At 54.4% G+C, this 26,734-nt stretch overlaps 1 protein-coding gene and 1 long non-coding RNA gene across 2 annotated transcripts; one reads left to right on the top strand and one right to left on the bottom strand.

The window, feature by feature from the left end:
- The first annotated feature begins 7,527 nt into the window (after positions 1-7,527).
- On the top strand, positions 7,528-10,905 carry LOC306810160. Its single transcript, XR_013776401.1, has 2 exons — positions 7,528-8,025; positions 10,293-10,905. It is a non-coding gene; the product is annotated as an uncharacterized lncRNA (long non-coding RNA).
- A 917-nt stretch (positions 10,906-11,822) lies between these two features.
- On the bottom strand, positions 11,823-22,604 carry TBX3 (T-box transcription factor 3). The gene is given in 8 exon segments (XM_079322350.1): positions 11,823-12,383; positions 12,933-13,265; positions 13,267-13,637; positions 14,949-15,106; positions 16,394-16,470; positions 18,614-18,760; positions 19,994-20,261; positions 22,070-22,604. Coding segments are annotated over 8 exon segments (2,196 nt in total). The 5' UTR covers positions 22,465-22,604; the 3' UTR covers positions 11,823-11,936.
- Positions 22,605-26,734: the final 4,130 nt, after the last annotated feature.

The raw sequence follows: 26,734 nt of genomic DNA on the forward strand, positions 1-26,734 counted from the left end.
TGCACAGGCTGCGTGGCAAACCTCAGACCCCTGAGACTGAATGCTTTGCCTGGCTGGAAGCTGCAGCCATGGATGGAGGCAGAGGCCCAGCATCAGCTGAAGGAGCAGGGGGGAGGAACAGCACCACAGGGAACCTCTGGGAGCCCTTCCCACATTTTCACACACTCAGATTTCAGATTTGCACAGAGCAGCTGCTTTCTCCCCCACCCTTCAGCATGTAAATCACATTGCTTCTGTCTCTGCTCATCCCACCGGTCCCCAAAGAAGCAGAAACCAGAAGTTCCAAGACCCTGGAGCCCTTTTGAGTCACAGGGAAGGCACATCTAACACAGCAAAACTCCCTCCAGGGAAACAACCCCCCCAGCTCTTGAGGGGAGCCAGGAAATCACACAGCAACCATTTCCATTCCATCCTACACCACGTCCCCCTCACTTCTCACACAGTTTCCTGCTTTCAGAAGAATTCCAGAGCTCCCCATCATAGTTCTTTTCCAAACAGCCTCTCACAGCTCCCTCCACACCACAGCTTTGAGGAACAATCCTTCCCTGGCCTGAATCAGTCCTACAAAAACTCAATGCCCTCTTTCTCCTTTATTATCTCTCTATAGGCCATGGCTAGTTCTCATTAATCCTGATGGGCATCACTTGTACCTGGGCACAGGAGGAGGTGAAGCACCACTCCAGGCAGGCAGTGAGTGCCCTCACAGAGGTGTCCACACTGCTGTGAGGGGTCCTGGCACTAAAATTTGTGTGAAGCTCTCACCAGAGATGTGCTGGGTCCCACTCAAAGGTGGGGAGGCATCTGGGGGGATGTACAAGTGATTTGCAAATAAATACATGGCAATATTCAAAGCTCTTGTCTGAGTTTACAGACTGTGCCCTCTCCCTCTATGGTTTACCACCATTTTTCTGTGGTAAATAGGATTTACCCCCAAATGGGTGTTATTTCTGTCACAGCTTAGGTCAGTGCAAACACCAGGGTCTCCAAACTGCAAAGCAGCTCAGAAAAAAACACCTTCCACCGGTGTGTCCTCAGGGCCACCAGGGTGCTCACCAGCCCCAGAGGACACAGTCAATACCAGCCCAATACCAGCCCCTGCCTGGTATTTCCCCCATCAAATGCCCAGATTAACATCTCCAGATCTGTTGGAAATATTTGCTCCAATGGTAGCTCTGTGTGCTTGGAGTGGCCTCACCCCCTGATTGCACCAGGCTGATGTGATTTAAGAGGAAGCCGAAAAAGCAGCGATTGATTACCCGTAAAACAGGGTTATAATCCAATAAATAAATGATAAATCAGCGTGTCTCCTCTTAGTGAGGAGCTGGAGACTCCAAGTTCCCCTCGAAGGAGTTGAACAGAATATCCATTATTCAAACCAATTGCAGCTACCCAAGTGGAAAGAACAGCTGTGCCTTCATGTTCCCTGACACTTTTTCTTGTTACACCATCCTCGCTGCATATGAAGGGATTTGAACTTGAGGTAACTCATTAAGGGAAGCAGGCAAGGCCATTTTCCAGGTCTCCTAACCCCTGTCAGTTCAGATCAGAAGCTGACACCCAAGGAGCAGAGTGGGGTTACTTGGCTACACCTCAGACGAGCCCTGCTGCTCCCAGTGAAGGCTCTGCCCTTGCAGGGGTGGATTCCCCAGAGCTCTGCTCACACAGCTTCATTAAACATTTGTGGTGCAGGATCACCATCCATCCCACCTGCCACCATCTTCTTGTGTCACCACTCCTGCAAACACTGAGCCTCCAAGAGTTTGAAACTCCTGAAGAAATTTCTGAGCCTGCTGGAACCCGAGAATTATCTCCCAGAAAAGCCCAGCCTGTCCCTGCCCTGCAAACAGCTCTGACGCCACATGCACACACACAATTCAGAGCCTTAATGAGAGCAGGCACCAGCCTGGGCACAGACAATGGGCATTCCTCATCTCTCTTCAGACACAGCCAGAAAGTAGGGCAGCACTTCATTTGGAAGCTCTGCTAGACCTGGAAAGCCACTTCCCCACAGAAGCCCTGGGATAAAGTCCCTTCTGAGTTAATCCAAAGTTTCACTTTCTGCTCCAAGCTTCTAAGGTAGAGTGAGTGTCTTATTTTTTTTCCCCTCTGGGAAGGTTTTCTTCCCCATTGTGCACCCACTGCACATTAAAAGGCAATCAATATAATTCCCATTGTTTACCCTGAAGTTTGATGCATGTCTTCCTGCTTTTACATCCTTGTTCTCACATTTTGGTCCCCTCAGTTTCACCAAAGCCAGTTAATCTGTGGCCCAGAGTGAAGTGTTTTGTATGAAATGACAGCTGCTGGTGCAGAATGGTTTTGTAATGAGGCAGGAGGCAGAAATCAGAGCTATAAAAAGGATATAATAAGAAAAACTGTGTAAACAGAGTAAAAAGTGTAAGGCAAGTTGGAGGAGTATGAATGAAACTACGAAACAAAGCATAAAAATATTGGTTTTGTGTTTGCTCACATTGGGAGTGGTCTGTGAGTGATCAGGAGTGAGCAAAGACAAAACTATACAAGAAAAATAGTTCAGTAGATGTGGGTATGTGAGGGAGGCATCAGAAACCGAGGAGACAAAGCAAGGAGGCCTCTGCCACCCAAACCAGCCCGTGCACGGCCAGGAGGGTCACAGTTCAGTTTGTAAAACCCCTCCTGCTCTCAAAGTGCAGCTACACACACACCTGGAACGCTCTGGGAGGTTTCCTGCAAAAATGCCAGGCCCAAAGCTGCTTCCCTCCGAATCCTCAGCACGAGGGTTCTCATTTGGAGTGTGTGCAAATGCCCAGGAGCCATCCTGTCACTGCTGGAGGCAGCTTTGCACTCATCCCCTCCCCGATAATAGGGGAACAGAGGGAGGGGGCTCACAGGATTTCCAGCAGCGCCTCTTCCTTCTCTGGCTATGAAGAAGAAACACTTTCAGTTCAGATCTTTTCCTTTGGGTGCTGCTGTCCTCCTCATTCCTGCTGCCCGGGCTCTTGGGGATGCCCGGGGCACCCCTCGCTGCTGTCCCGCCGGCGCTGCCCGCCCGGGGGCTGCGGGACCCCGCGCCGCGCCCCGCCCGTGCTGCCGGGCTGCTCCACCAGGTGGCACTCCAGGAGCGGCTGAGGCGACCGCGGCCCGGGAGAGCCGGCCCCGGCCAGGAACGGCCCGGGAGCGGCGGCGAGGAACGCCGCCAGCAGCAAGGAGCCCCCCGTGCTCCTCCTGCGGCTGCTGGCACCGGGCATCCCGGTCCTGCCCGCTGCCGTGGTTTCATCAGTCCCTAATTCCGTCATTTCCCGATTTCAGGACGAAATGAACTGCGGCACGAGGATGGAGCTTCTCCCCTCTCCATCCCGATCTCGTCCCCAGCCCATCCATCCATCCATCCATCCATCCATCCATCCATCCATCCATCCATCCATCCATCCGTCCGTCCGTCCGTCCGTCCGTCCGTCCGTCCGTCCGTCCGTCCATCCATCCATCCATCCATCCCTCTCTTCTCCCTCCCTGCCCGGAGCCAGCCAAGCCAAGCACTCCCCCACCGTCGGTCCAACCTCCTGACAACAGAAGTTTGGAGCGAAGGGATGGCGAGCTGGGGGAAAAGGGAGCATGAAATGCGTGGTTTCTCTCCCGTCCCTATCCCTGGTTAAATATCTGGCAGAGGGAGCAAACCAGAGATGCCTGTGAAAGCGGTGTGAACACAAGTGCCCGGGACACTCACACACGGCTCCCTCTCCATGAAGGATGATGGTGAGGGACCCCAAAGCTGTCCCGGGAATGGCGGGGAAGCCTGGGACTGCTCAGCGAACTGCTGTTAGCAGAGATTAATTTACCCAGAACACGTATAGCGAAAGTATCGCTAAACTAATCCAGCCAGAGATCCTAAATCCAGCAGTTAGAGCCCCCGATCCCAGCCGGGCTGTGCTCGGCCAGGCGGAACTGAACCTGGCAAAGCCGGGGCCGGAGGGGATGTGTGCGGGCAGCGGGAACAGGTCGCACCGCACACGTCTTGTGTGCAGTGTAAAAAAAAAATGCGCTCACAGCCACATTTCTTTGTATCAACTTTATATAACGACACACACACGCTCACACTCATGTATTTGAGCTACATAAATATTTGAAATGTGTATGAAACTTCTTAGCGCTTTCTGAATACCATGTGCGAAGAAAGCTGTACATAAAGTGACATCCAGCTCCGGAGCGGCTCTGGAGCTCCAGGCGCGGCCGTAATCACGGACCCGCGGGCGGGCACGGCCGGACGGGTGTCCGGAGCTGCTGCCCGGCTGCACTCACGGTCCCGGTGCCTGCCACCCTCGCCCGGTTCGCCCGGCTTCTGCTCAGCTCGGGTTCTGCGTTGGTTTGCCCCTCCGTTACTGTTTCTGTTGGAAAACGTTGTTATCCATTAAATAATGTCCCTGCTGGCCCGAGCGCCGCTTTTCCTGGGAGCGAGCCCTTGGGCGTGCGAACCAAACCCCGCTTGCCGGACCAAAACCATTTTCAGAGAGGTCATCGCTCGCTGCGCTCCCACGCGTGTTCGCCCCGTGCTTCGGCAAGAGGCTCTCCCGGGACAGGTTATTCCTCCTCTTCTGGAAGGGTTCCTGTTGAGAAATCATATGTAAAACAAACCAAAAAAGCCACAAGACCACCGCCACCAGCGTGGGGCGGCTCTCGGCTTCACCCCCCCACTAATGACTGACGGCTGGTGCCACTGAGACAAATAAATACATCGTAAGGAGGGCAATGGGTCGCGAGTCGTTTTGGCCCTAAGGTGAGATTTAGCAATGACCGCCCATTAAAACGAGCTTTTCACTTTTCCTAGGGGTAGCCCCTACCCCCGCCCGTTCCAGCATGGGGAGCGGGCGAGCCTCCTGACCTGGTTTATAATTGTATTTAGGTTTGAGGGGATTTTTCTGCTTGCTTTTTAGACTGGAGAGCGGAGAAATGAAAACCGGCTGAAAAAAGGACTCGGGAGAGTTGAGGAGTAAAAAAGCGCCCGTCGAAAATCCACGGGGAAGGCCACGAATGGACAGCGAGGGAGAGCTGGAAAAATACATTTTGAAGAAGCCTATGGAAAATAAACGCGAGAGCGTCTGGAAGCAGTTTCACGGCAGAAGGGACAGAATCCTGGCGAAGATCGCGGTGCCACATTCCCAAGGGAGCGCGGTCGGGGAGCGCGGTGACGGGGACCCCTTGGCGGCAGAGGCACCTAAAACGGGACTCCACGAAAGCTGGGAGAAATCCCTCCAGCTCCCTCCCTGCCGCCTCCTCCTGCCCCACGAACACCTCCTTGCTTTACCGACCCGGCTGTCCAGCCCAGGGATGCTCCAAGCCGGACCCCGCGTCTCCATCCTCGGCCACTCCGCCCGTACCTTCACTGGAAGGAGCAGGTCCAGGGGAGGAAAAGCACCAATGGCTTTTTCTTTCGAGCTTATTTCCTCGATAATTTTATTTTGTGAGTGGCGCTCGGGCGGCTTGAAAGGAAATAAAGCTTGAAAGGACCTCGGAACGGAGAGAAGCCGGAGGCAGAGAGGGGCTGCCCCGGGAGGGGAGGGGGTCGGGGTGTCCGTGCGGTCGGGTCGGCTCCGCACAGCCCAACTCGCTCGGTGCTGGTTTGGTTTTAATTTCAGTGCCTTCTCTGGGAAGGCTTTTATGTGGGAGAGTGAAGGAAAGCTTAGTTTGGTGAGACCAAGGTGAAATTCAGCAGGAATTGTGGCCGTGGTTACCTGCGCTGAAGGTCGAACTCTGTTTCGGTTGAGAGCGTTTAGAAATATAATAATGATTAAGTATTTATTCTGGAATAATGAAATCATAAAAAGCAAAAAACCAAAGCAAGGAAGGGGAAAAGATGGATTAGAGAAGGGAAAGCCCAAAGGTGGTGTCTGGAGACGGCTGCGGGTTGAGCTTCCACGAAGGAGCTGTGGCAGATGAGGAAACCGCAGCTCCAGAGCCCCGCAGAAGCTGCGGAGCCCCGGCCCGGCCTCGGGGCTCACCCTGCCCGCAGCAGCCCCCGCGTCGGGCGAGAGGAAGGGGCCAGGAGCTCAAACTGCGCCTTGGACGGCCACTTCCAGCTCAAGGGCTTCGCCTCGCCGTGTTTTTACACGCCTTAATTATTCCCTAATAATGCGGGGTTTGGGGAGAAGCACGTGGGAAGTTTGGGGTTGGCTAGAAAAAAAAAAAAATAAAATCAAAACACCAAAACAAAGATGCCAACAAGAAAACCCGCAAGGCATCGCCCCTCGGGGCTGCCTCCCTGGGAACCGCTGGTTTTTTCTCCCCACCCGCAACCAAAAACTTCAGGTGCAAAGGGTTGCGCGGCGGGGCGGGCTGCGGGTGAGGTCGGTGGGACCGCGGTGCGAACCCCCAGACCCCCGGGCTGGAATGTCCTGCAGGGGGGTTCTTCCCTCCCCCGGGACGTTCTTGTTCCGTGGGGAAGAGGATGAGGGCTCGGGGTTGCCCCCGTGGACGGGTGTTTCTCAGCGAGGCGCGGCTGGAGGTGCCGAAGGAGGGAGGTTTCAGAAGATTCCAGCCCCGCCGTCCCGGCGCCTCCAGCGCGGATCCGCCCGGCCGGCTGTCGCTCCCGGCCCGGGTGACAGGGACCGGGGGGGCAGCGGGGCGGTCCCCGCACGCTGCCAAGCGCCAGCGCCTCGAGGCAATCGCCACATCGGCCCATTAATCCTCCCGAGACAGCAAACAAGCGCTCCGTCCGTCCAGCCATCCCTCTGTCCGTCCGTCCGCCCCTCAGCCCTGGCCAGGGCAGCGTGGAGCAGCGCGCTCCCGTGCCCCCGGCAGCGCCCCGAGCCCCGGGGCAGGAATTGGGGGAGTGCCCCCCGCACTCCCACGGGCACACCCAGGGGCTCGGAGCTCGCCCCGTTTTGGGAAGCGCACGTCCGAGAGTGGCCCCGACCCCGCTGCCCACCGGGGCAGCTCCTGCACACACACGGCTGCTAAATTTCAAGCAACTCCTCTATATTTTTAATTTCCCCCCTTTTCTCTTCCCTTCTCCCAAACCCTCTTTCTGCCAAAATCGTTCCCCGGTGCAATCCTGCAGCCCGAGGCGAGGGAGGAGGCGGGATGGTCCCTGCTTCCAAGACTTTTACGAACAATCGTTTAAGAAATCAACCTTTCTTTTTTCTTTTCTTTTATTTTTTTTTTTTTCTTCCCTTGTGCAGAGGCCGGAGAGGTCCCTTTGATCTGCGAGGCCTGGCGTGCTCCGAGCCCGCACGCCGGCTGTGTGCGGGGTGGGGGCTCGGCCGCCGCGGGAGCCTCCGAGCCGGGACATGAAAGGGGGAAAAAAAAACCAACAACAACTAAACCCCAGAAAAAATGAGAGAGGAAAAACAAAAAAACAAAAAAAAAAAAAAAAAAAAAAAAGACGTCCAGGGTACGGGAGATCGAAGGGCTTAAATATTTCATATTCCTGGAAGCTGTCAAGGCCAAAAACAACAACACGCCTCCCGCCTCCCCCGGAGTGTTTGCAGAGCGTGTATGCGTGCGAGGGGCCGGGAGGCTGCGGGGGGTGGGGGGTAAAGAGAGAGAAAGAGGGTCATAAATTTTCACTTGTAATCAATCAATAATTAACTAATAGCGGAGCGTGGGCCGAGCGCGCCGGCGGCGGCGGGTGCCCGGCCCGCCGGGGTGTCGGTGTCGCGCTGCCCCCGGGGCGCTGCGGCTCCGGGGAGCGTTCCGCGCTCGGGGAAGCTCCGTGCCGGCGGGACCGCAGCCCCGCTTTCCCAGAGACTTTGGACTCGGGGTAAAGCTGCCGTGGGTAAAGCGCGGCTCGGCTCCGAGCAGAGCCGGGCCGGGGGTCGGGCCGGGGGGTGCGGGATGTGGCTCAGCCCAGCGCGCCCCGAGCTCCCCTCGCTGCGCTCCGTGCCCCCTCCCGCGGGCCGCGGGTCCCTCCGGGGGGCTCGGGGCGCTGCCCGGGCTGCCCGAGAGGTGGCGCCGGCGCCTCGCCGGAGCCCCCCCGCCGCCGGCCACCCCCACCCAGCGCCGGGTCGCCTGTATCAGCCATAAAACCATTGAGGATATCAAGACAGGCGCCAGGTGAGTAATAGACAGGATAATCCACAGAGATTGCTCGCTGTTTACCTCCTTCCACAAGCGCCACAAGAGTTACTCATTAACGTTACTATATACAAATAAGATACACAAGAGATAAAGCCATTTGCAAGTCAGAGTTACACCTGCGGTACACGGATTTCTTGCAAGGGCATGGCGAGGGGGAGGTCAGCATTAGGCCCGTGGAAAAGGGGGGTTTAAAGCAATCAGGCTGCACCCTCAACCTCAAAAAGAATAAATGGTGAGCTCGGGGGTTGCGGCGCCCCGGGGCTGCTGGTGTCTGCTTGGCTTGCGGGGCGGCTACTGGACTCCTGGGCCGCACAAAAGCGAGATAGGCAAGGGGGGTCTGGGGATGAGTATCTGTTGCTTTCCTCTTGACCATCAGCAGTGAATTCCTTGCCAAGGAGGAAATTTTCCCCACTCATATACAGATCATAGCGGCTCTCCTTCTCTAAGAGCCATTTGAGGGACCAGCAGCTGAGAGAAAAAAATAAAAATTCCCGAGTGATTCCTGAAGCCAAAGAGACGGGAGCGAGGGGACCTGGGGTCTGTCATGGTCTAGTGTTTTCGCGCTGCCGCTGAGGCCGGAGCAGCGCAGAGGGGAGAGCTGCTCCCCATGGCAGGGATGCCTGTCCCTCCCGCGGGGGCTGCCAGGGCTCCGTCCCGCCCAGCTGCTCCCCTCGGGACCGAATTCCCTCTCCCGGAGCAGCTTCAGCTCCCACCCGCGTGGAGAATCCGTGTGGAAAGCGGCTTGTGGGGCTGCAGCCTTCGGCCGGGCTGCACAGCCGCTGCCTCTTTCTTCTCGTGGGTTTGTTTTTTATTTTTTTTTTTCTTTTGCCAGACCCGCCGCCACCTCTATCCCTAAAAGCCCCTCCTCGCCCAGGCCAGCTCAGGGGAGCATCAGCTCAAGTGACATTTCCAGCAGCCGTCACCTTGGGCCATCCGAAGGTGGCAAAAGAGGGAGAGAAAAACTCCTGCTCAGCCCAAAGCTTTCTCCCGCTCAAGCAGCGCGAATTTAAACAAAACCTCCATCCCTAAGTTGAAATGGGAAGGGTCCCGTTCCCCCACGAAGGGGAACAGTTTGATGTTCGTGAGGGGATTTTTAAATTAAAAAATCGAGGGAATAAAAAAACCCCACAACTTCATCGCCACTTTCACCCTCTGGATCTGCCTTTATCTCGCCGGCGCAGGAACCGGGGGCCGCGGGCCGAGGGGCAGGCAGAGCATAAAACAGGATACAGGCTGGAAGTACATCCTTATAATATTTATTACTGGCGGAGGATGAATCGCTTTTCAATATACGGGCCACTAACTGTTGAAGGGATGGGGGAAAAAAAAATCTCATTAACAAGAAATATATATGTTCTGCTAAAGGATGTGCTCATGGACTGGCAGAGGTACAGCAGGAGCTGCCAGCTCTCCTCAGCTCTCCTCTCAGTGACCTCCCAGGCCACTGGTCCAGCCTGGATCTCTGTCCCCGTTCCAGCTTTTTTCCAGCTTCGTCTCGATATATCACGAGCCTGAGGGCCAGAAGGGGCGATTCTAATAAAAGGGGGAGAAATAGATTTTTAAAAACCCCATGTATTTCCAGGCGATAACTAACTGGGAAAGCCAAATTCCCAGCCCGGACAGGAGAGGAAAACGAGCTCAGGCACAGCATCAACTCCTGAGCACTTTACCTGGAAACTTTGAAGGAGGGCTCTGCATTAAAATTTAACCGATCTATTCTCCAATTCTTCACTTTTGCGTTATTAATTTATGACAGATAAAAGCATAGCTGAGCCTTTCTCATTAACTTTTCAAACGCCACTTAATATTGTTCCATTAAAAGAGGTGACTTTAGTAGCCTCTGGATCGACTTTAAAAGCGAGAGGAATAAAGACGGAAAAGGTACATTAAACAGCTTGCTTAAAACTCGTCCTTCCCCCCCAACAATTCAAACGACACCATTCCAACTGGTTCGTACTAGCTCCTTCCAGGAGAAATATCTTAATATTGAGAACGGGAAAGGGGGTGGAGGAGAAAGGCAGAAGAGGGATATATATCTTTCAACCCCTCCATCCTCCCGGGCACTTCGGGGAGGGTTGGGGTGAAGGCATTTCACAGTACGCCCAAGACATTTCAATAAAAATTTATTGAAACTTCAGTGACTTTTAAAAGGGGGGAAAAATTACAGAAAAAAAAATAGCAAGAACTTCTCAACATTTATATAACACAAAATATACCTTCATTTTTTTTTTTCTTTGAACCAGCTCTGAGCACCTGACTTTCAACCCAAGAAAATATGCACTCACTCAAACAAAGACAACAATAAGCACAGTAGTAAAACTCCGTCGCGGGGTTGTTTTCTGACACACCGAGGAAACGGGCAAAATAATAGAAAGTAAAGAAAATCTTAGAATCTTCGCTTTTTTTTTTTTTTTTTTTTTTTTTTTCTCTCAAGCCACTGGAGAAGCCTGTTGTCGTGTATAAGCATATATAATTTTGTGGTTGTTGACATTTTGAACACTGAAGAAATCGAGGATTAAAAGCTACCATGGCACACTGCTTTGTCTTTTTCTCTCTTTGAATTTTTTTGGTAGGTCTTTGATTAATTTGGTTCCTTTCTTTGCCTTTGCATTCGTCTCCTTGACCAAAGGACGAAGTTTTCCTGGGCTGAGCTCTGCTTTAAAAACTGAGCCCTCACAAATAGGGGAATTTCTCCTCTGGATCGGGATCTACGCTTAAAGGAATTACCAGCTTGAAATGAAAACGACTAAAAATAAAAACAGAAGGAAAAAAAAAAAAAAAAAAAAGAAGACCGCTGCAGTCATATTTACAGATATATGTACAATGTCAATAAATTAAAGTTTAATTTCGAGTATTCATATTCCACGTATTTACAAGAGTTATCAAATAATTACATAAATACTTTGTTTTAATAATAGTGTCCGCTCTTTTCTTCTTCTCAGTATGTTAAACCTTGTTATTGCATATACAATTAAAGAGGGAAAGCTGTGATAAACCTACAGTCGAGCTACAGAGGTTTTTAGATAAAATAAATTCACTTTTTGTTTCTTTCCAACTACACTTCTTATTTTTGTTGCTACAAGGGAGGATGTTTAAGGTAGAGGGACAAAGGTCTAATTTTTGTTTTTATTGTTATTAATAATAATTTTTTTTCCCTGGGATTTGAAACGATCATGAAAAATAAACAACAAAACCCCACTGAAATAAAAAATACCACCACCCCCCCCACCATCAAAAAAAAAAAAAAAAAAAAAAAAAGGAAAAAAAAAGCAGGCTACTCTGGAACATGCAAAAAAAAAGCCACCAACTGGCTTTCAGACATCACAATAATATTTTAAACACACAGCTTCCCTTAATATCGACTAAGGGGGTTGTGGTTAACAACCCGCCCAGGAAACAACTGTTGAAGAACCAATACGCGAGTTACTTACACACTTTTCTTTCGGAGAGAAAAAAAATTACTTCTCTTATTTAATTTTTATTCATAAGTTTGTTTGTTTTTTTTTTTTTTTTATTTTTTTTTTTTTTTTTTTTTTTTTTTTTTTCTTGTTTTTCCGGGGTGTTTTGGTTTTGGGTCCTTTCTTTACACTGGTAAAAAAAAAAAAAATAAAACGAGGATGCTACAAACCCCACCGGTGCCTCGATCCGGCCAGTTCTGCTCCCTGTGAGGAGCCTCCAACCCAGCGCTCCCCTACCCCTTTTTCCCTGCTCCACCTTTTTTGTTGTTAAGCACGTAAACAACGCCGCAGGATTTTATATTTAAAAAAAAAAAAAAAAATTAGGGAAGGGGTAAAAAAAAAAAAAACAAAAACATTCGCGGGGTGGAGGATGTGGTTTCTTTCAAACAAAGTGCACTGCGAGACTGATTTGAAATGAGCTCCCGGGGGTTACGGGGAGCCGCTGCGGGATCTGTCCTGCTTGGGGTCGAGCCCACTGACCAGGCGCTGGATGTTTTGCAGTTCGCTGGTGGCCGCCTCCTTGTCCGCGCCCAGCTTGGGGGACAGCGACACGGAGCCGGACGAGAGGGTGGAGGAGCGGCTGGTGAGGTCCGAGGCGGAGTCCAGGGGCACGGAGCCGGGGCTGGCGCTCAGCCCGCCCGCCTTGCCCTCTCCGGAGGCGGCGGCCAGGCCGGGCAGCGCGGTGGTCAGCAGGCTGCTGCCGTCCGACAGCGGCACGGGCAGCGGGTAGGGGCTGTAGCGGAGCCGCGGCCGCACGGCGCTCAGGAACGGGTGCCGGTGCACCGAGCTGGAAGCGGCGCTGGAGGCGGCGGCCGCCGCCGCCATGTAGGTGTAGGGGTAGGGGAAAAGGCTGCCGAAAGGAGACATGGCCAGGCCCTGCGGGAGGGGAGGAGACAGAGGAAAGGGTTACGGGCCCGCACGGCACCCCCGCCCCAGGTCCCCCCCGCGCCCGCAGCGGAGTGCGGAGCTGTGCTCCCGCTGCCCGGGCCGAACACACCTGGGCACGGGGCACACCCTGCCCGGCCCCGCTCCCTCCAAACGGCCCAGGACTCCACTCCCCCTCCCCGGGCCATTCTCTGCGCTGGGACAGGCGCCCTTTACCCTCCCGTTCCGCAGGGCAGCCCCGGGCACATCCCCCGAGCGCGGCTCCGCTCCGCACGCCGGGACGCGCCCTGCTCCCGCCCCGGTGGCGATCGGGGGTGCGGGGCTCCGGAGGACAGCGGGGACGGGGGAGAGCTCAGGGAGATCACGCTGGGACACCCTCCCCGCTCACAGCTTTCCCTCCTCCGCCTTTCTGCCCAGCCCTGTGACTGGTCCCTGAGAGGGGCACGGGGAGACATCGAGGCGGTGAATTTAAAGGAGGTGTCCGCTGCCCCCCCGGTCCCCAGGGCCGGCGCAGAGCCTGTGCGCGGGGGAGTGCAGTACCTGTGAAGCCAGGACATGCTGCTGCAGATGGAAAGGCAAAGCAGCTGCCGATGCTCCCGAGAGTCCCTGGGCCGCCGCCGTGGCCATGACCGTGTTGTCCAGTCCCGAGACCCCGGCGGATGCCCCGGAGACGGTGGCGAGGAGGGGCCCCATGCCCGCGGCCATGCCGGAGAAGGCTCCCCCCATGGCGAACTGCCCGGGGTGCAGCAGCAGCGGGTGCCCGTTCCCCAGCGGGTTGAAGAACTGCTGGCCGGCCAGGGCAGGGGGAAAGCCGAGGTTCTGCAAGTGTCCCTGGCTCAGGTGGGCCGTGCTGTCGGTTTGGACCGTCAGGGGGGGTGAAGGGCTCTTTCCCCAGCAGTCGGTTCTCATCTACTTTGGGGCCATCCCTGAGGGGGCTTTTCAGTTCCTCGCCACTCAGGCTTCCCCCCCGGGTGCTGGAAGAGATGGTAGCCGGGCTGTGCCGGGAGTCCGGAGGGGCTTTCTCAGTCCTCTCTCGGCTCCGACTCGCTGCCGAGTCCCCAGGGAAGAAGTGGCTTTTGGAGGGGCTGCCGCCCTTGTCCCGGGGGTCGTCCCCCGCGGAGGCAGCGGAGCTGGCCGGCGCTGGGGTGGCGGTGGTGGTCGTGCTGATTTTGCCCGATTCGTTGCCTTCTAGCAAGGGATCGTCTTTGCTGTCTGCGTCGCTGTCTCCCTCGCTGGGACAGAGATCTGCAAGACAAAGGGGGCCCGGGGCTGGGATCCGGCACTGTACATCCCGAAATCCCCACCGGGCTGCGAGAGGGGGCAGACACGCTTCCTGGCCGGCCAGAAGTTTGCGTGGAAATACTTCCCTTTTTTTATTATTATATAAATAAATACAGCCCCGGCTCCCACCGCCCGCCCCGTCCAAGCCAGCCCGAGTTTTACACAACGCAGCAAAATTGGCTGCGAAACAAAGCGGCGGCCTGGAGGAGCGACCCCCCAGCCGGGAGGGCCCGGGGCCAGCGGCTCCGCTCCCCAGGGTGGCGGGAGCCCCCCGGGACCCCCCTCCCTCCCCGGCTGCAGCGGGGGCAGAGGAGCAACGGGACAGCAGCAAACTCGGGGCAGGGCTGAAGGGCCTTGGGGATGTGTCTCCTACGAAGTTTTCCAAAGTTTTCATCCCTTTCAATGGGCAAACTTTGCAAAGGCACTCAGAGACAGCCCGCAGCCGTCTTCATCAGCCCCTGGGCCCCCCTTCTCCCCAAGCACATGCACGGCTTCGCTGGATTCCTCTGCACTTCATCTCCTAATTTCAGCGCCCCAGGTGCGAAGCTCTGGTTTGCTTTTCGGGTCCCCTCCCAGCTCCCCTCCCCTCAGCTCTGCAGGCCTTTAAAGAAAAACGAGTGAAGCAACTACAAAAAAGAGGTTGTTTCCTCCTCCCCCCCCCCCCCCCCCCCCCCCCCCGGCCCGGGATGGATTAATACATAGGAGAGAGCTGCAGACAGCTCCCAACCCCGCACGGAGAAACCCAGGGTGACTTTTCTATAACAAAGTTCGGGACTGTATCCAGGGGAAAGATCCTTCCTCTAGTAACAGATTCAGTGAGGAATATTAATGGAGTGACTCCAGTTTTGAACTTTTGCCCCGTGGTCTGTCTTTGCTCCCTTGACTCGGAGCTGGCTCCTTTCTGAACCAAGGAGGGGAGGGATGAATGTGCAGCAAGGAGAGAGGGAGGCCGGGGGGGAGAGGGAGAAGAGGAAGAATGAGGAAGGCAGAGAGAGGAGAGTGAGGGGGGAGAATGGAGGAGAGAGAGACAAAAAGAAAGGAAGCAAGAAGAAGAGTGACGGAAAGAAGGAAAGAAAGGGAGGAAAACGAAAGGAGAAAGAATAGAGAGAAGAGAGCAAAGATAAAAAACATGAGAAAAGAAGGCAAGAGGTAGGAAGGAAGGCAAGAGGAAGGAAAACGGGCCAGTGGCAGAGGGCAGTGATAGAGCCAGGATTTGCCACCACACAGAGCGGGCACCCGGCTCTCCCAGGGGAGACCAGGGGCCACAGCTCTCACCTTTGAGGCTGGAGGTGCCCACGGCAGGCACGGCCGGACACGAGGACTGGGCAAAGCACTTGAAGGCCGTCTGCTCATTGGACGACTCGTCCGAGGTGGGATTCTCCTTCTTCTGCCTCTCGTCGTACACCCGCATGGACTGCAGGGTCAGCTGCTTCCTGCGGGCACAGAACCCGCTGGGCGACCGGCCCCGGGACCCCCCGAGACCCTCGGGACCCCTCCTCCTCCCCAGCCCCTCCTGAGCTCCTATTCGGGCAGGAGCAGCACAGGGGAGTTGAGAGCCACGGTCCCCTGGAGGAGGAGAGCGCGTTTCTGGCAGGCAGGGCTTGGCTGCTAATGAGAGGAGATTTCTTGGAAGCGTGAGCAGCTCCTCAGCGAGGGCTGATATTAAAAACAAGGGGCGGAGGGGAGAGGGAAGCATTCCCTGGAGATTAGCTTTTAAAAGGCAAGGATGTTCCAGAGATATGAGCCATCTTAATGGTTGCTAAGATTGCTAGGAAGTGGTTATTTTGTTAGGCACTTTATGTAATCTTTTCACCAACAATTAACCCGGAGTAAAAAATCTATTTATATTTAGAGAAATTAGAAATCATTTCCGTCCTGTGGCTCCAGCGCTGGCTTTATTTTCTCACTGATGGACAAGAGGAGCTGGCGTGTGCATGTTTGTGTGTGTGCTGGGCAGGGAGAGAGGCCTCTTGGTTTACACCACGTTCCCTCCACCTTTTTATTTTGTTGTTTGTTTGAAAAAGGAGGAACAGATCGATTTATTCATTATCTAACTCCCTGTGCAAACGGCTAAAATATCCTGTCTCCTGAAACACAACAAAACAGACATATTCCTCGTCAAAGGAAAAATATTGTCTCTTTTTTCTCCTTATATTTTCTTCTTATATTAAAAATAAAAGTCTTGAATCTCATTATAACGAGTTCTGTCTGCCTACCTGGGGCATAAACGGTGTCCTGCTGCTTTTGAAAAAAATAAAGAATCTTCTATCATTAATTACTTCCATATTCATGAGATACTTCTGTCCAAACAGTTTATTTATATGCTTCTCCTCCACATTTTCCTCTTTTCCATGCAGTCTCCAGAAAAATGACAGAGGAGATTCAAGCAGTGCTGACCCTCACTTGCCCCTCTTCTCCAGACTACACTGTAATATCCCCTCTCGAATTTTTAAGGGAAAGTTTTTCTCCGGTGATATTTGTTTAATGTCCTGCACTCCCTTTGGCCAGTCACCCCCTGCGACATGAAAACTAAACGTGGAAGGCAGGAAAAAATTCCCATGCAGTCCCTTTGACGTTACTAACGCCAAGATCCTTACGGGTTTTGGCGGGGGGAAGTGTGGTTTGGAGGCGAGGCAAGGTGTCTTTGACCTCCGCTCGTGTTCTGAGCTTAACACATGAAAACCAAACGAGGTGCCTGTACAGAATCGAGCCAGACTCACCTCTTTTCCCTCCTTCCATTCCCGGTGTCCCGAAAACCTTTGGCAAATGGGTTGTTGTCAATTTTTAATTGCGTGATCTATAAAGAGAAAAAAAAAAAATAGCCAGGAGGTTGGGGCAGAATTAGGAGATTTTTGTATTAAAAAACAACAGCAAACCCCACTCTTTCCAGTTCCCCAGTGCTGGCAGGATCCTGGCAGGAGTAGGAGAGGGCAGGGGGCAAAGGTCCCTGGATTTTGGATGAATCCATGTGTTTTCCCGAGCTGTTTGGAGGCAGCTCGTCCCCAGACCCCCGCCGGGCTGGCCAGTGACCCGGACCGTGGTGGCAATGAAAGAGCCCCGTGTTGCTGCCACCACATCGGAATTAATTGAGCCGTGCAATGAGATCCATGCAAGTTATGCCTGCGCTTAAAACTCTTTAAATACCATAATTAAACCGCAAAGGAATCATACCCACCCCCTTGCTATAATAAAATACTTTATATAATCGCATTATGCTCTGTGTGTGTTGGGGCGCCAGGGGTGCCAGGAGCCAGTTCGTATTTTTAGGGGGGGTGTGTGTGGAGGTTTTTCGGTTTGGGGTTCAGCTTGTGGCAGGGAGTGATTGCAGGGAGGGATGGGGGTGCGGGACATCCCGCAAGTGCCCGGTGCCCACGGGAGCGATGCACGGAGCCGAATTCACGGCCGGGCCGGGGCTCACCCCGTGGAACAGGATGCGAGCAGTGGGAACGGGAATGCCGCCACCCCATTCCCGGTCCCGGACCGTGCTGGAAGCACAGCAACCCCCCAGTTCAGGAGCAGAGGATGACCCCAAAAAACGAAACCCCGCCCGCGGCTGAGAGCGGGCAGGAGCAGCCCTGGCTCCCGAGTCGCCCCCCCCGGCGCACACACGGGATCAGGAGAGAGCAGGAAAACCCCACTGCTAAAACCAGCGGGACTTTTAATCCAGGTGCTCCCGGCCGTGCCTTCTGCTCCCCCCGCGCCGAGCCGAGGGCTCCCCGCCGCTTCCGCACGCCGCTTCCCAGCCGATTTCATGGCAATCACACAAATATGCTCATTTCTGTCCTTCAACCGAGCCGCCCCCAGCTGATAGACTGGGCCGGCCAGCCCTGCTGATAAGTCCCAAAGCAAAGTCTACTCTCTGTACACTCATTTTCTTGCAGTTTCCTTGCAAGTGTCCGGCTGCAGAGAGAGGCGAAAACAGCCTGAACCCCGAGGGGGAAGCGGCTTTTTGGAAAGCGAGGGCAGAAGGGCACAGACCCCTCCTTTTCAGCCCTGATTTTTTTACGGTGAAGGATGTGAGGGGCAGAGAGGGCCACGGGAGCTGCAGCGAGCGGGCGCTGCGCATCCAGAGCCTCTGCGCTCAACGCACGCGAACGCAAAGTTGTAATTCACAGACAACAAAAAAACCAAAGCCCCCTTTTTGGCTCCTTCGCTTCCTTCCACTTGGCTTAATTATCGTAAATTCGCCGTTTGCCACTCTCCCAAATATACCACCTTCATCGCAAGCGACAGTAAACCACCAGTAATGGAAAGGCAGCGCTTGCAGCGCTGCAAAACTTTCTCACACGGGCTTTTTCAGCCCTTCCAGCTAAATTCAAGCGAGATACCCCTCTCTGACCAGAGCATATTTCTGCACCACAAAAAATAATAAAACACTGCAGGATGCAAAAAAAAAAAAAAAAAAAAATCATAATATAATAATAATAGGAACCAGACGTGTGCTCCAGCCTTATTGCCAATTGCTGTTAAAGGAGCTAAAACAGCACAAAGGCCAGGAAGAATTACAAAATCTCAGCCCCGCTGCTCTCCCCACTCTGTCTTTCGACACACGGAGCCGAGTCATTTTTTATTATTTTTTTTTCTTGATGCATCTTAGATTAAATCCACACTAAGAGCAGCAAACCTCACCCCATCCCTTTCCTAATACTGGGGAGATATACTGGGGGAAAAATGGTAGAAAACCCCTAAACATTCTCCCTCTCACCCCCCATCCTCCCTCCTTTTAATTGCCTTCCCTGAGGTCGGTATTAAGAGAGTGCTCGACCCCCTCCCCCAGCACCTTCCCGAAGCTGGATCAAGGAGGTTTTGGGGGAAAAGATGAGGGGGGGAGAGAGAGAGAAGAGCGGGATGGGCTTCGTGAGTTTTAAGGGAACAATGCAGAGTAAAAGTTCTCTTAAAAGCCAAAACACGTAAAACAAATCCTCTCTTAATCTCCTTACCTTATCATTCTGGTATGCGGTCACTGCGATGAATTCAGTCTCCGGGAAAACGTAGGTCCTGAACGTGCTGTAAGGAAGCTTGAGGATATCGTTGGCTCGGACGATGTGGAACCGGGGCTGGTACTTGTGCATGGAGTTTAAAATGGTCTGGGGGGACAGACAGCGGCCGGCAGCACAGAGGGCAGGAGGGGGGAAAGAAGACGGTCAGCAGGAGCAGCATTTCCCCCCAGCCATCGGCACTTTCTCCTAATTTACCTTCCTCTCCTTCCTCCCCTCACTCCTCCTCCCCGCCAAGCACACTCCAAACACACGCACGCCTCGCAGCATCCAACTAAAAGTACTGACAGCTCCAGCTCGCCGGGGTTAGGCTCTCGCTGGACCTCTCGAAGGAGATGAGAAAGGGGAGAATCCCCTCAGAGCTCTGCTCGGGGAGGGGGACAAGCTGCTTGGGCTCCGGCAGCAATGTCTTTTGATTTCAAAGTGTAAAAAAAATTAAAAAAAAATCAAGTAAAGCAGCAGCAGCTACAGTTGCAACACCACCATGAGAGCCTCGGCTCGATCTAATTGCGTGCCCCAATTCACTTAAGGCCTTCTGCGAACGGCAAAAATGTATCGTCTAATCAAATCACAGGCAGCAAATGCAATCTTCGGCACATTAGAGATCCCCCGGCCGCGGCCACCAGCAGCAAGCCCTGGCTCCGAGGTGGAGGCTTTCCCAGGAATAGAAAGAAATGGCCAGGAACGACAGAGCACTTATCAGCAGGTTTGTTTGATTTCACTCTCAGGGTAAGTTTTTATCTCTGCACACCCGGTAAATGTAAAGGAGTGGATAGACATGAATGGCCAACTTGACCTCTGCTTTTGGTCCCTGTTTATTTTCACTCCGGCTTGCTTTACATTATCCAGATTAATATAGATTTAAACGTTTGCGTACTTAGGCCTTTAAGCCCTTTATACACATATGCATATCGTTTTCCTACGCTTAGAAAGTGTGATCGAGTTTATTAAAAATATATATAGATATATAAAGTCACCGCAGCTCTGAGAAATATCGAGTTGCGCTGCGCTGGAAATGTATCCCTAAAGTTAACGCTGCATGGCACGGGGAGGTTACAGAGTGAACTCCAAGCTTTAATCGTGACCCCAGCAGGAGGAAAAATCGAGGGCTATTACAAAGCGGACAGATGCCCGTCCCCGAGTGCGTGGGGAGGTTTTTCTGCCCCGTTTTCCCCGCATTTCGGCCGCCCGCCGGAGCTGCCAGCGGGGCCAGCCCCGCCGAGCAGCGCCGTGCTCCGGGCACACCCCCCCGGGACCCCCCGCTCCGGCCGGCTGCCGAGGGAGGGGAAAAGGGGGGTAAAGGAAGGTGTAAAAGGCACTCACAAATCCGTGCTTGTCAGAGATGTTGTTAGTGAGCTTCAGCTTGTGAAAGGTGACGACTTTGGACATCCATTGTTCGCCGGTGGCCGGGCTGTCCGGGTGGATGTACATTCTCTTTGGCATTTCAGGGTCAGCCTTGCCGGCTACCATCCACCGGGAATTATGGAATTTGTACCTACAATCATCGGCCGCCACAATATCCATCAATAAAATGTACTTGGCCTTTTTATCCAGTCCAGTGCATCTCACTTTAAATGGAGGAAACATTCTCCTATGGGCAGAGGGGGGGGGGGGGGGGGGGGGGAGAAAAGACAAGACAAAAATAAAATAAAATTAATTACAGCGTTTAAATAAGCTTCTGAATTTTGGTAGCGCGTCTACCAAGCAACTACTTCAGCTCTCAAAAGCAGCAGAGTAAGTCTGTGTCCAGCAAAAAAGGTTTCCTCTCCCCCCCCACCCCCAGCGAAAAGGTTTCTCAAATGCTTCAAAATTGCAGGAGAAAATGGTCCCTGGATGGGAAAGGTAGGCATTCCCTGGAAATCAGCAGGCTCCTACCTCTCTCTGCCATTCCTAAACAGCAAAGGCCCATTTGGGGCTCTCTGATCTCTCAGTAGTTTCCTTTTTGCCTGCTAAACAAAGACATGGGAGCTGATCGCACCCCGATAAAGCAAATCTGAACTATTTACAACCCAACCTCCCGAGAAAGTGCCGAGTTCTACACTTTACAGACGAGAATAAAAATCCCCAGCGAGGGCAGCGGGGCTCTCCCCGTGCCCCGGCCAGCCGGGGATCCCCCCGTGTGCCGAGGGCTCCCTGCAAACCCCGCTCCCCTCCGCTCCCAGCTCCGGCTCCAAACTGCAACAGGATACCACAAATTTGCTGTTTATTATATCGAGTGGTTGGCATTCAGCAAATCTCAACTTAAAAGGAAACACATGACTTTGCAACATGTAAGAGCTCTTAATACTGGCCGAGGCTTTCACGCAAAAACTTTTGACCACAATTAACAGAAAAAACTTCGGGAAAGCAGTAAAATGGGCGAGGAGATTTTTTTTTTTTTTTCTCCTTGCTGCTTTTAGGGCTCGTATTTATTTTTTTTCCCCTGAGCCTATAGCCTGCAACTGGTGCTTTGAAAATAGGCGAAGCTCCAGCAAGGCGGCTGAAGGCCATCTAAGAAGACTTTTCAGGAGTGACTTCCTCGAGTAATTCTCCTGGCAAATCACATGTGGGGAGTTTGGGAGGTTTCTCAGAGAGCCCCTTAGAAAAACACCCGGGTGCAAAGGAGGTTTTTCACCCTACGTATCATCACAGCAATAGGTAGAGTTGTAAAAGAGTCCAGATGTCAATGAGTAGCGAATATAGAGAGATATTTCAGACGGGTAAACCTATAAAAAGCAGAAATGCCGAGCGTGGAAGCGCCGTGTGTGTTCATTCATTCCCACGTGAAGGTTACATAAATACAGGGACAGGCAGCGCCGAGCTGCAAACCCTTCCCTGCCACTCCAGCAGCGGCTGCAGGACGGCTGGGGAGTTTTGTCAGCTTTTCTGTGCATTTCCAGGCACAATAAGCCAGCACAAACCCAGCCTAGACCCCAGCACAGAGAGAGGCACAGCCTGACACACCAAGCCTATCTGCCCTCTTGCCCCACCAGCAGCCAGACGCTGCTCCAAAGGATTTTTCCTTCATTTCCCTCCCTTAAGGAAGAAAAAAAACTGCGTGTAGCGAGGCTGAAAAGCAGGCCAGCCCCTTTGCCAACCCCAAATTATTTTCTTCCTGCTCCCAGTCTTCTCCAGCAAGCATTAAGCTACTGAACCATGAAGGGACCCTCACCCCCTGCACACGCACATGCTGAGCAGGGCCGGGTCGCTCTTGGGCTTTTCCCGGCAGCCTGGTGCCGAGACAGGCTCCAATCTTCAGCTGCCTATTCCTTCAGCTGGAATTATGCTCTCCATAATTCCAGGTGAAAGGAAATTTATGGAGGAACCCGCCGGAGAGAGAGCCTTGCCCTGGTGGGGTGCAGAGATTGAGGGGTGGGGGACAGGGGGGGAAAAAGGCACGAAGCCCCGAGCCAGACCTACCTTCCCGATTTGGTAATCACCATCTCCGTGCCTCTTTTATGGAATTGCTCCCAAAGCTCTTTAGCTTCCAGATGCACTTTCGGATCGTCTTCTACCTCTTCTTCTGGCTCCAGAGTTTTTAAAGGCCTCAGATGGGCTGCTGCCTGGTGACCCAGGGAAGAAAAGGGAATACCAGTCTCTGCAGCCCCCACTAGCTGATCCATGATGGGTTTAGCCAGAGCCCCGGGAAGGGAGAGGGCGGCCGCCCCATTGGGAGGCAAAGCCAGAGCCGGGAAGAAGGGAGGCTGATGTCCCAACACAGCGCTCATGGCAAAGTCCGGTGCCCGGTGCGGTAAAAAAGGATGATAAGCCATGCTTGTCCCAGGGATTACTGGATCTCTCATCGGTAAATTCATCCACTCCACTCCTCGGTCTTCCTATTGCTGGAGTAGTCCCGGAGTGGTTTCTAACAGCACATCACGAAGAAGAAAAATTAAGATAATAACAATAACAGCAATAAAGAACCAAAAAATTAAAAAATTAAAAAATTAAAAAAAAAAAAAAAAAAAAGGGTTGGGGGAAACAAGCTCTAAACAGCACAGTACATGAGGGAGAGGCAGAACTTCTACAGCCTACAACTTCCCGAGCCGGGGCACATCCCCAGCCCTCGGGACAGCGGATTAACAGGATTGTTCATTATTAGTCTTGCTTTTTCTCGTGTTCGGTCTCTGAGGTTTTGTTTTGCTTTTTAGTTGTTTGCGTTTTTTTTCCTGAGTGGAAGTCCTTGCGCTGGAAAAGAAACGCCGAAGAAGGGAAGAAAAAAAATCCACCGGGTTCGCTGTCTGCTCCTGTTGCCGCAGAAGGGCTGGACAAGCCGAAATCCTTTTTTTTCTTTCTTCTTTTTTTCTCTTAGTCCCAATCTCCCTTCTCTTCTTCCGTAGCGGAGGGTGACGGCTCGAAGCTGGGTTTTCTCTTTGGGTGGCTGGCTCTCTTCCCCCTCCCCCCCACCCCTCCACCTTTCCTCCGTACGGTCAAGCTGCAGAGCAGAGGCTGGGAAAGGAGGGAAAGCAGAAAGAAGCAAACAAACCCACCCCCCCTCGCCGGCCGAGGAAGGCTCCTGAGCAACCTTCAGCAGCAAAAACTTGTAGGGAAATCTCGTTTCCGCCTCGCCTTGCTCACTCCTCAAGCAGGAGCTGGTCAGGGTGCCCTGATTTCCATCAGGATCTCTTTCTTCTTTCACCCTCTTCCTTTTTTTTTTTTTTTTTTTTTAATTTATTTTTCCCCCTCTCTTTCTCTTTCGCTGTTCCTTAAAAAAAATCTGGCAGAATTATACTGTTGTCTCCATAAAAGAGAGAAAGTGAGAGGGAAAGAGAAAGGAAGAGAAAAAGGGGGGAGGGAGAAAGAGAGGAAAAGAGAAAGAGAGAGAAGAGAGAGGGAGAAGGAGCCTCTCGGCTCTGAGAATTCCCTGTGAGTCTGTGCTCTGCGTGCACCCGATCGTAGGGATGTGTTGTGGGTTACAGGGGAGCTGGAGCCGCCTTGATTGGCTCTTTGACGCTTTCGGACCAATTGTGAGGCTCCATAGGCGGGGTTCTGACAGCTCGGGTGGAGGGGGACAGCGCCGAGTTATAAAAAGAAGGTGTCGGAAACTGTAACGCTGCAGCAAAGCATCACTAGTACTTCGGGCCGTGTGAATATGTCAACATGATCAGAGGGGAGGGAGCAGGGCGGGCGGAGGGAAGGGGCCGGCAGCGCCCGCCTCTCGGGGGGTGCTGGGGCCGCCTCGCCCCCGGCCCCGGCCCCCCGCCGCCCCGGCAGCCCGGGCACCGCCGGCCGCTCTGCCCCGGTACGGGCTTCTGGGGCTGGGGGGGTCCGGAACGGCGTGCCCTCCTTCCCCGAACGCCGCCGGTACCGGAGCAGGGACACCCCTGTGTCCCCCACGGCCCAGCTCCGAGGCAGCTCCGCACGCCCATCCCCGCTCCCCGCTCGGTGTCACCCCCCTGCCGCTGCCCCCGCGCCCTTTCTCCCCTCCCCGGCAAAGTTGCTTTCTTTAAACGACACCTCCGGGCCGGGAGCCGGGCGCTTTCCTTCCCCCCGCGGATCTGGGCTGAGCTGCGGGGCTCGGCTCGGCTCTGCGGCTCTTCCCCCGCTCGCAGCTCGGCTCCGGCGGCTGCAGCGGCCGCGGCCGCCGCTGTTATTGTTGTGGTGGGCGGCTGGAGGCTGCGGCGGGCGGCGGCCGCTGGATCAGCTCCCTGATAGAGCCGGGTGCGCGCAGGGAAGCGGGAGGAGGCCGCTGGAAAATGGGATTTTAATGTATTTATTATTCCTTTTTTTTCTTCCTTTCTTTGGCGTTGCGGATTAAGGCCACTCGGCTGGCACCGGCGCCGACAGGGTTACGCTCCCACACCCCTCCTCTTCCACGAGGTGCGCGGGGAGGAGACGGGAAGTGCGGCTTTCCCTGCGCCCGGGCCGGGGCAGCGCCGGGCGGGGGGGGCCCGGCTCCGGGTTAACCCGGGCTCGCATGGAGCAGCCACCCCCCGGGGAAAAGCGTCACGCGTGGGTCTGACCCGACCCCACGGAGAGGGAAGAGCCGGGCAGGATCCTCCTGGGAAGTTTCTGGGGAGATATATTCCTTCGGAGGGGGGGGTGTGGGTGGCTGTGGGTGTGTGACAGCGCAGGGCAGCAAGAGGGGGCTTTGTGACCGTGCGTGTCGTGGGCACGGAGCGCCCACGCGTGTTAGGCAGGCTATCCCAGCGCTGGGAGGTGCCGAATCATCACCCTGCCCTGGGGAGGGAGTCTCCTGACGCCCCCCACCCTGCTTTAAAGACGGGAGGATAATCCTCCGGGAGCGGAGCGGGGGAGCGCGGGGGCTCGGCGCTGGCTGCGCGCAGATGGGAGCGGAACCTCTAAAGTGATTAGCTCTTCTAACATTGCATTTTTGACGCACATGGTTAAGAGCGCTTGGCGCCAGCTTGGTGAAGTCCCTGTAGTAACCAGCGTCTAGGATCGCTTTGCATTCACCAAAATATCTCCCCTTTGGTCGGGGGTGGGGGTGAAAAGAGGAGGAGGGAGGAAAGGAAGCGGGAGTAATGCGTTCAAAGAGGATGAGGGGGGGAAGTCTGATGTGTTTCACGAAGCCAGGAGCCTGGTTACTCGCGCAGCGCTCGGCTGCGCTGTGCAGCTGCTTATCGACCAAGAGAGCGAGTCTTTCCAGCCTCTGCTCGGAACCGGTTCTCGGGCTCCTGCCGCGGTGGAAACCCCCAAAGCCCGTGCCTTCCCTTTATCAGCGCCCGCAGCAAACCCCCGACGGCTTCAAGAAGTTTGCTGCAATTTACCCCAACCGCGCCGCCGCTGTCTCACGGCGACCAGGAGGTGCCCGCGGGCTCCCGCGGGACAAGCGCTGCCACCCCCGGCCCCGGCGCGCCCCGCGCCCCGCGCCCGCCCCGCCGGAGCGCGCCCTCGGCCCCGCGGCTCCAACCGGAGTCGCTGCCGCCCTCCGCGCCCGCCCCGCACCTTGCGCCGCGCTCCGCACCCACCCGCGCAGCAAAATAAAATGTTTGCCGCTTATGATTTCCAATTCCAGCGTCTGGCTAATGGCGTGCAAACTTCCGCCAGTTCCGAGTGACCTCCCCGACGAAGCCCCCCGGAGACTCGTATTATGAAGGGAGGCTGCACTAATCTAAGATCAAAAGCGGGAAGGTGCGAACAGTCTTTGTCTCCCTTCGGCCGCCTCATTCCCCCTTCTGTGTGTGATAAATCTACCCTGGCGCCGACTGCGCGCTGGATGATTAATTTGCAAGCAAACAAAAGGGACCTGATGGCCAGCCATCTTAGTTAAATATTGGCCAGTGCTTCCAGCTACTTGTTAGCCTCCTCTTTGCCCGAAATAAATAAGCGAGGCGCAGAAGTAAATAAATAAGGAGATCCGCAGAAATGAATGACAAAGTAGAAGGGATGGTACGGGAGTAAGGGGAAAAGAAAGGGGAAAAAAAAAAAAAAAGGGGAGAAGAAGAAAAAGAGAACAGGGTGGTTGACGGTGAAGTGCCGGGAGCGGGTGGAGGTGGGAATGGGGCTGGTGGCGGGGGGAGCCCGGGTGATAGCACGCTGAGATAGCCGGCTGCCCCCGCGCCTCCCGGCCTGTCTGCAGCCTGGGCTTGCACCAAGGCCGACACTATCTTGGCTCTTCAAAGAGGCATGAAAGGTCTCCGCTGTCTCCCCGGAGAGCGGCCAGGCCGGGGCTCTCTAATCTCGGAGCTCAAGAGCTAAAGGCCAGGGCGGGGGGAGCGGCTTCCACCCTGCCCAGCTCTTCTTCACTCCACCATCGCCAGCACCTCGATGGGTTTTCCCCAGTTCAACCCAGACCCCGGATCTGTGGTGGTTGAGCGGCTGGGAGAGCTCTGCTTCCTCGGATTTCACCCTCCTAAGCAACTTTTAGCGTTTGCACGAGAGCTCGGCGCTGCAGCGAGCCTTCCCCGCTGTATGTGTTGGAGGTGTGGGAGGAGAGAGGCTTTGGCTCTTTCCCGGTGGCCTGAAGAGCCAGCTGGAGGAAGGAGGCAAGAGGAAAATAAAGGCAGCGCAGCTTTCGGGCCCACACGTTCTCTCCCAGCCTGCGGGAGCAGCTCCCAGGCGTGTGTGCGTGCATGGAGGGGCTGTGCGCGCTCCGCCGCCTCTGGAGATGCGCTGTGGGTG

Source organism: Erithacus rubecula (genome assembly GCF_903797595.1).
Source record: "Erithacus rubecula genome assembly, chromosome: 19".
NCBI lineage: Eukaryota > Metazoa > Chordata > Aves > Passeriformes > Muscicapidae > Erithacus > Erithacus rubecula.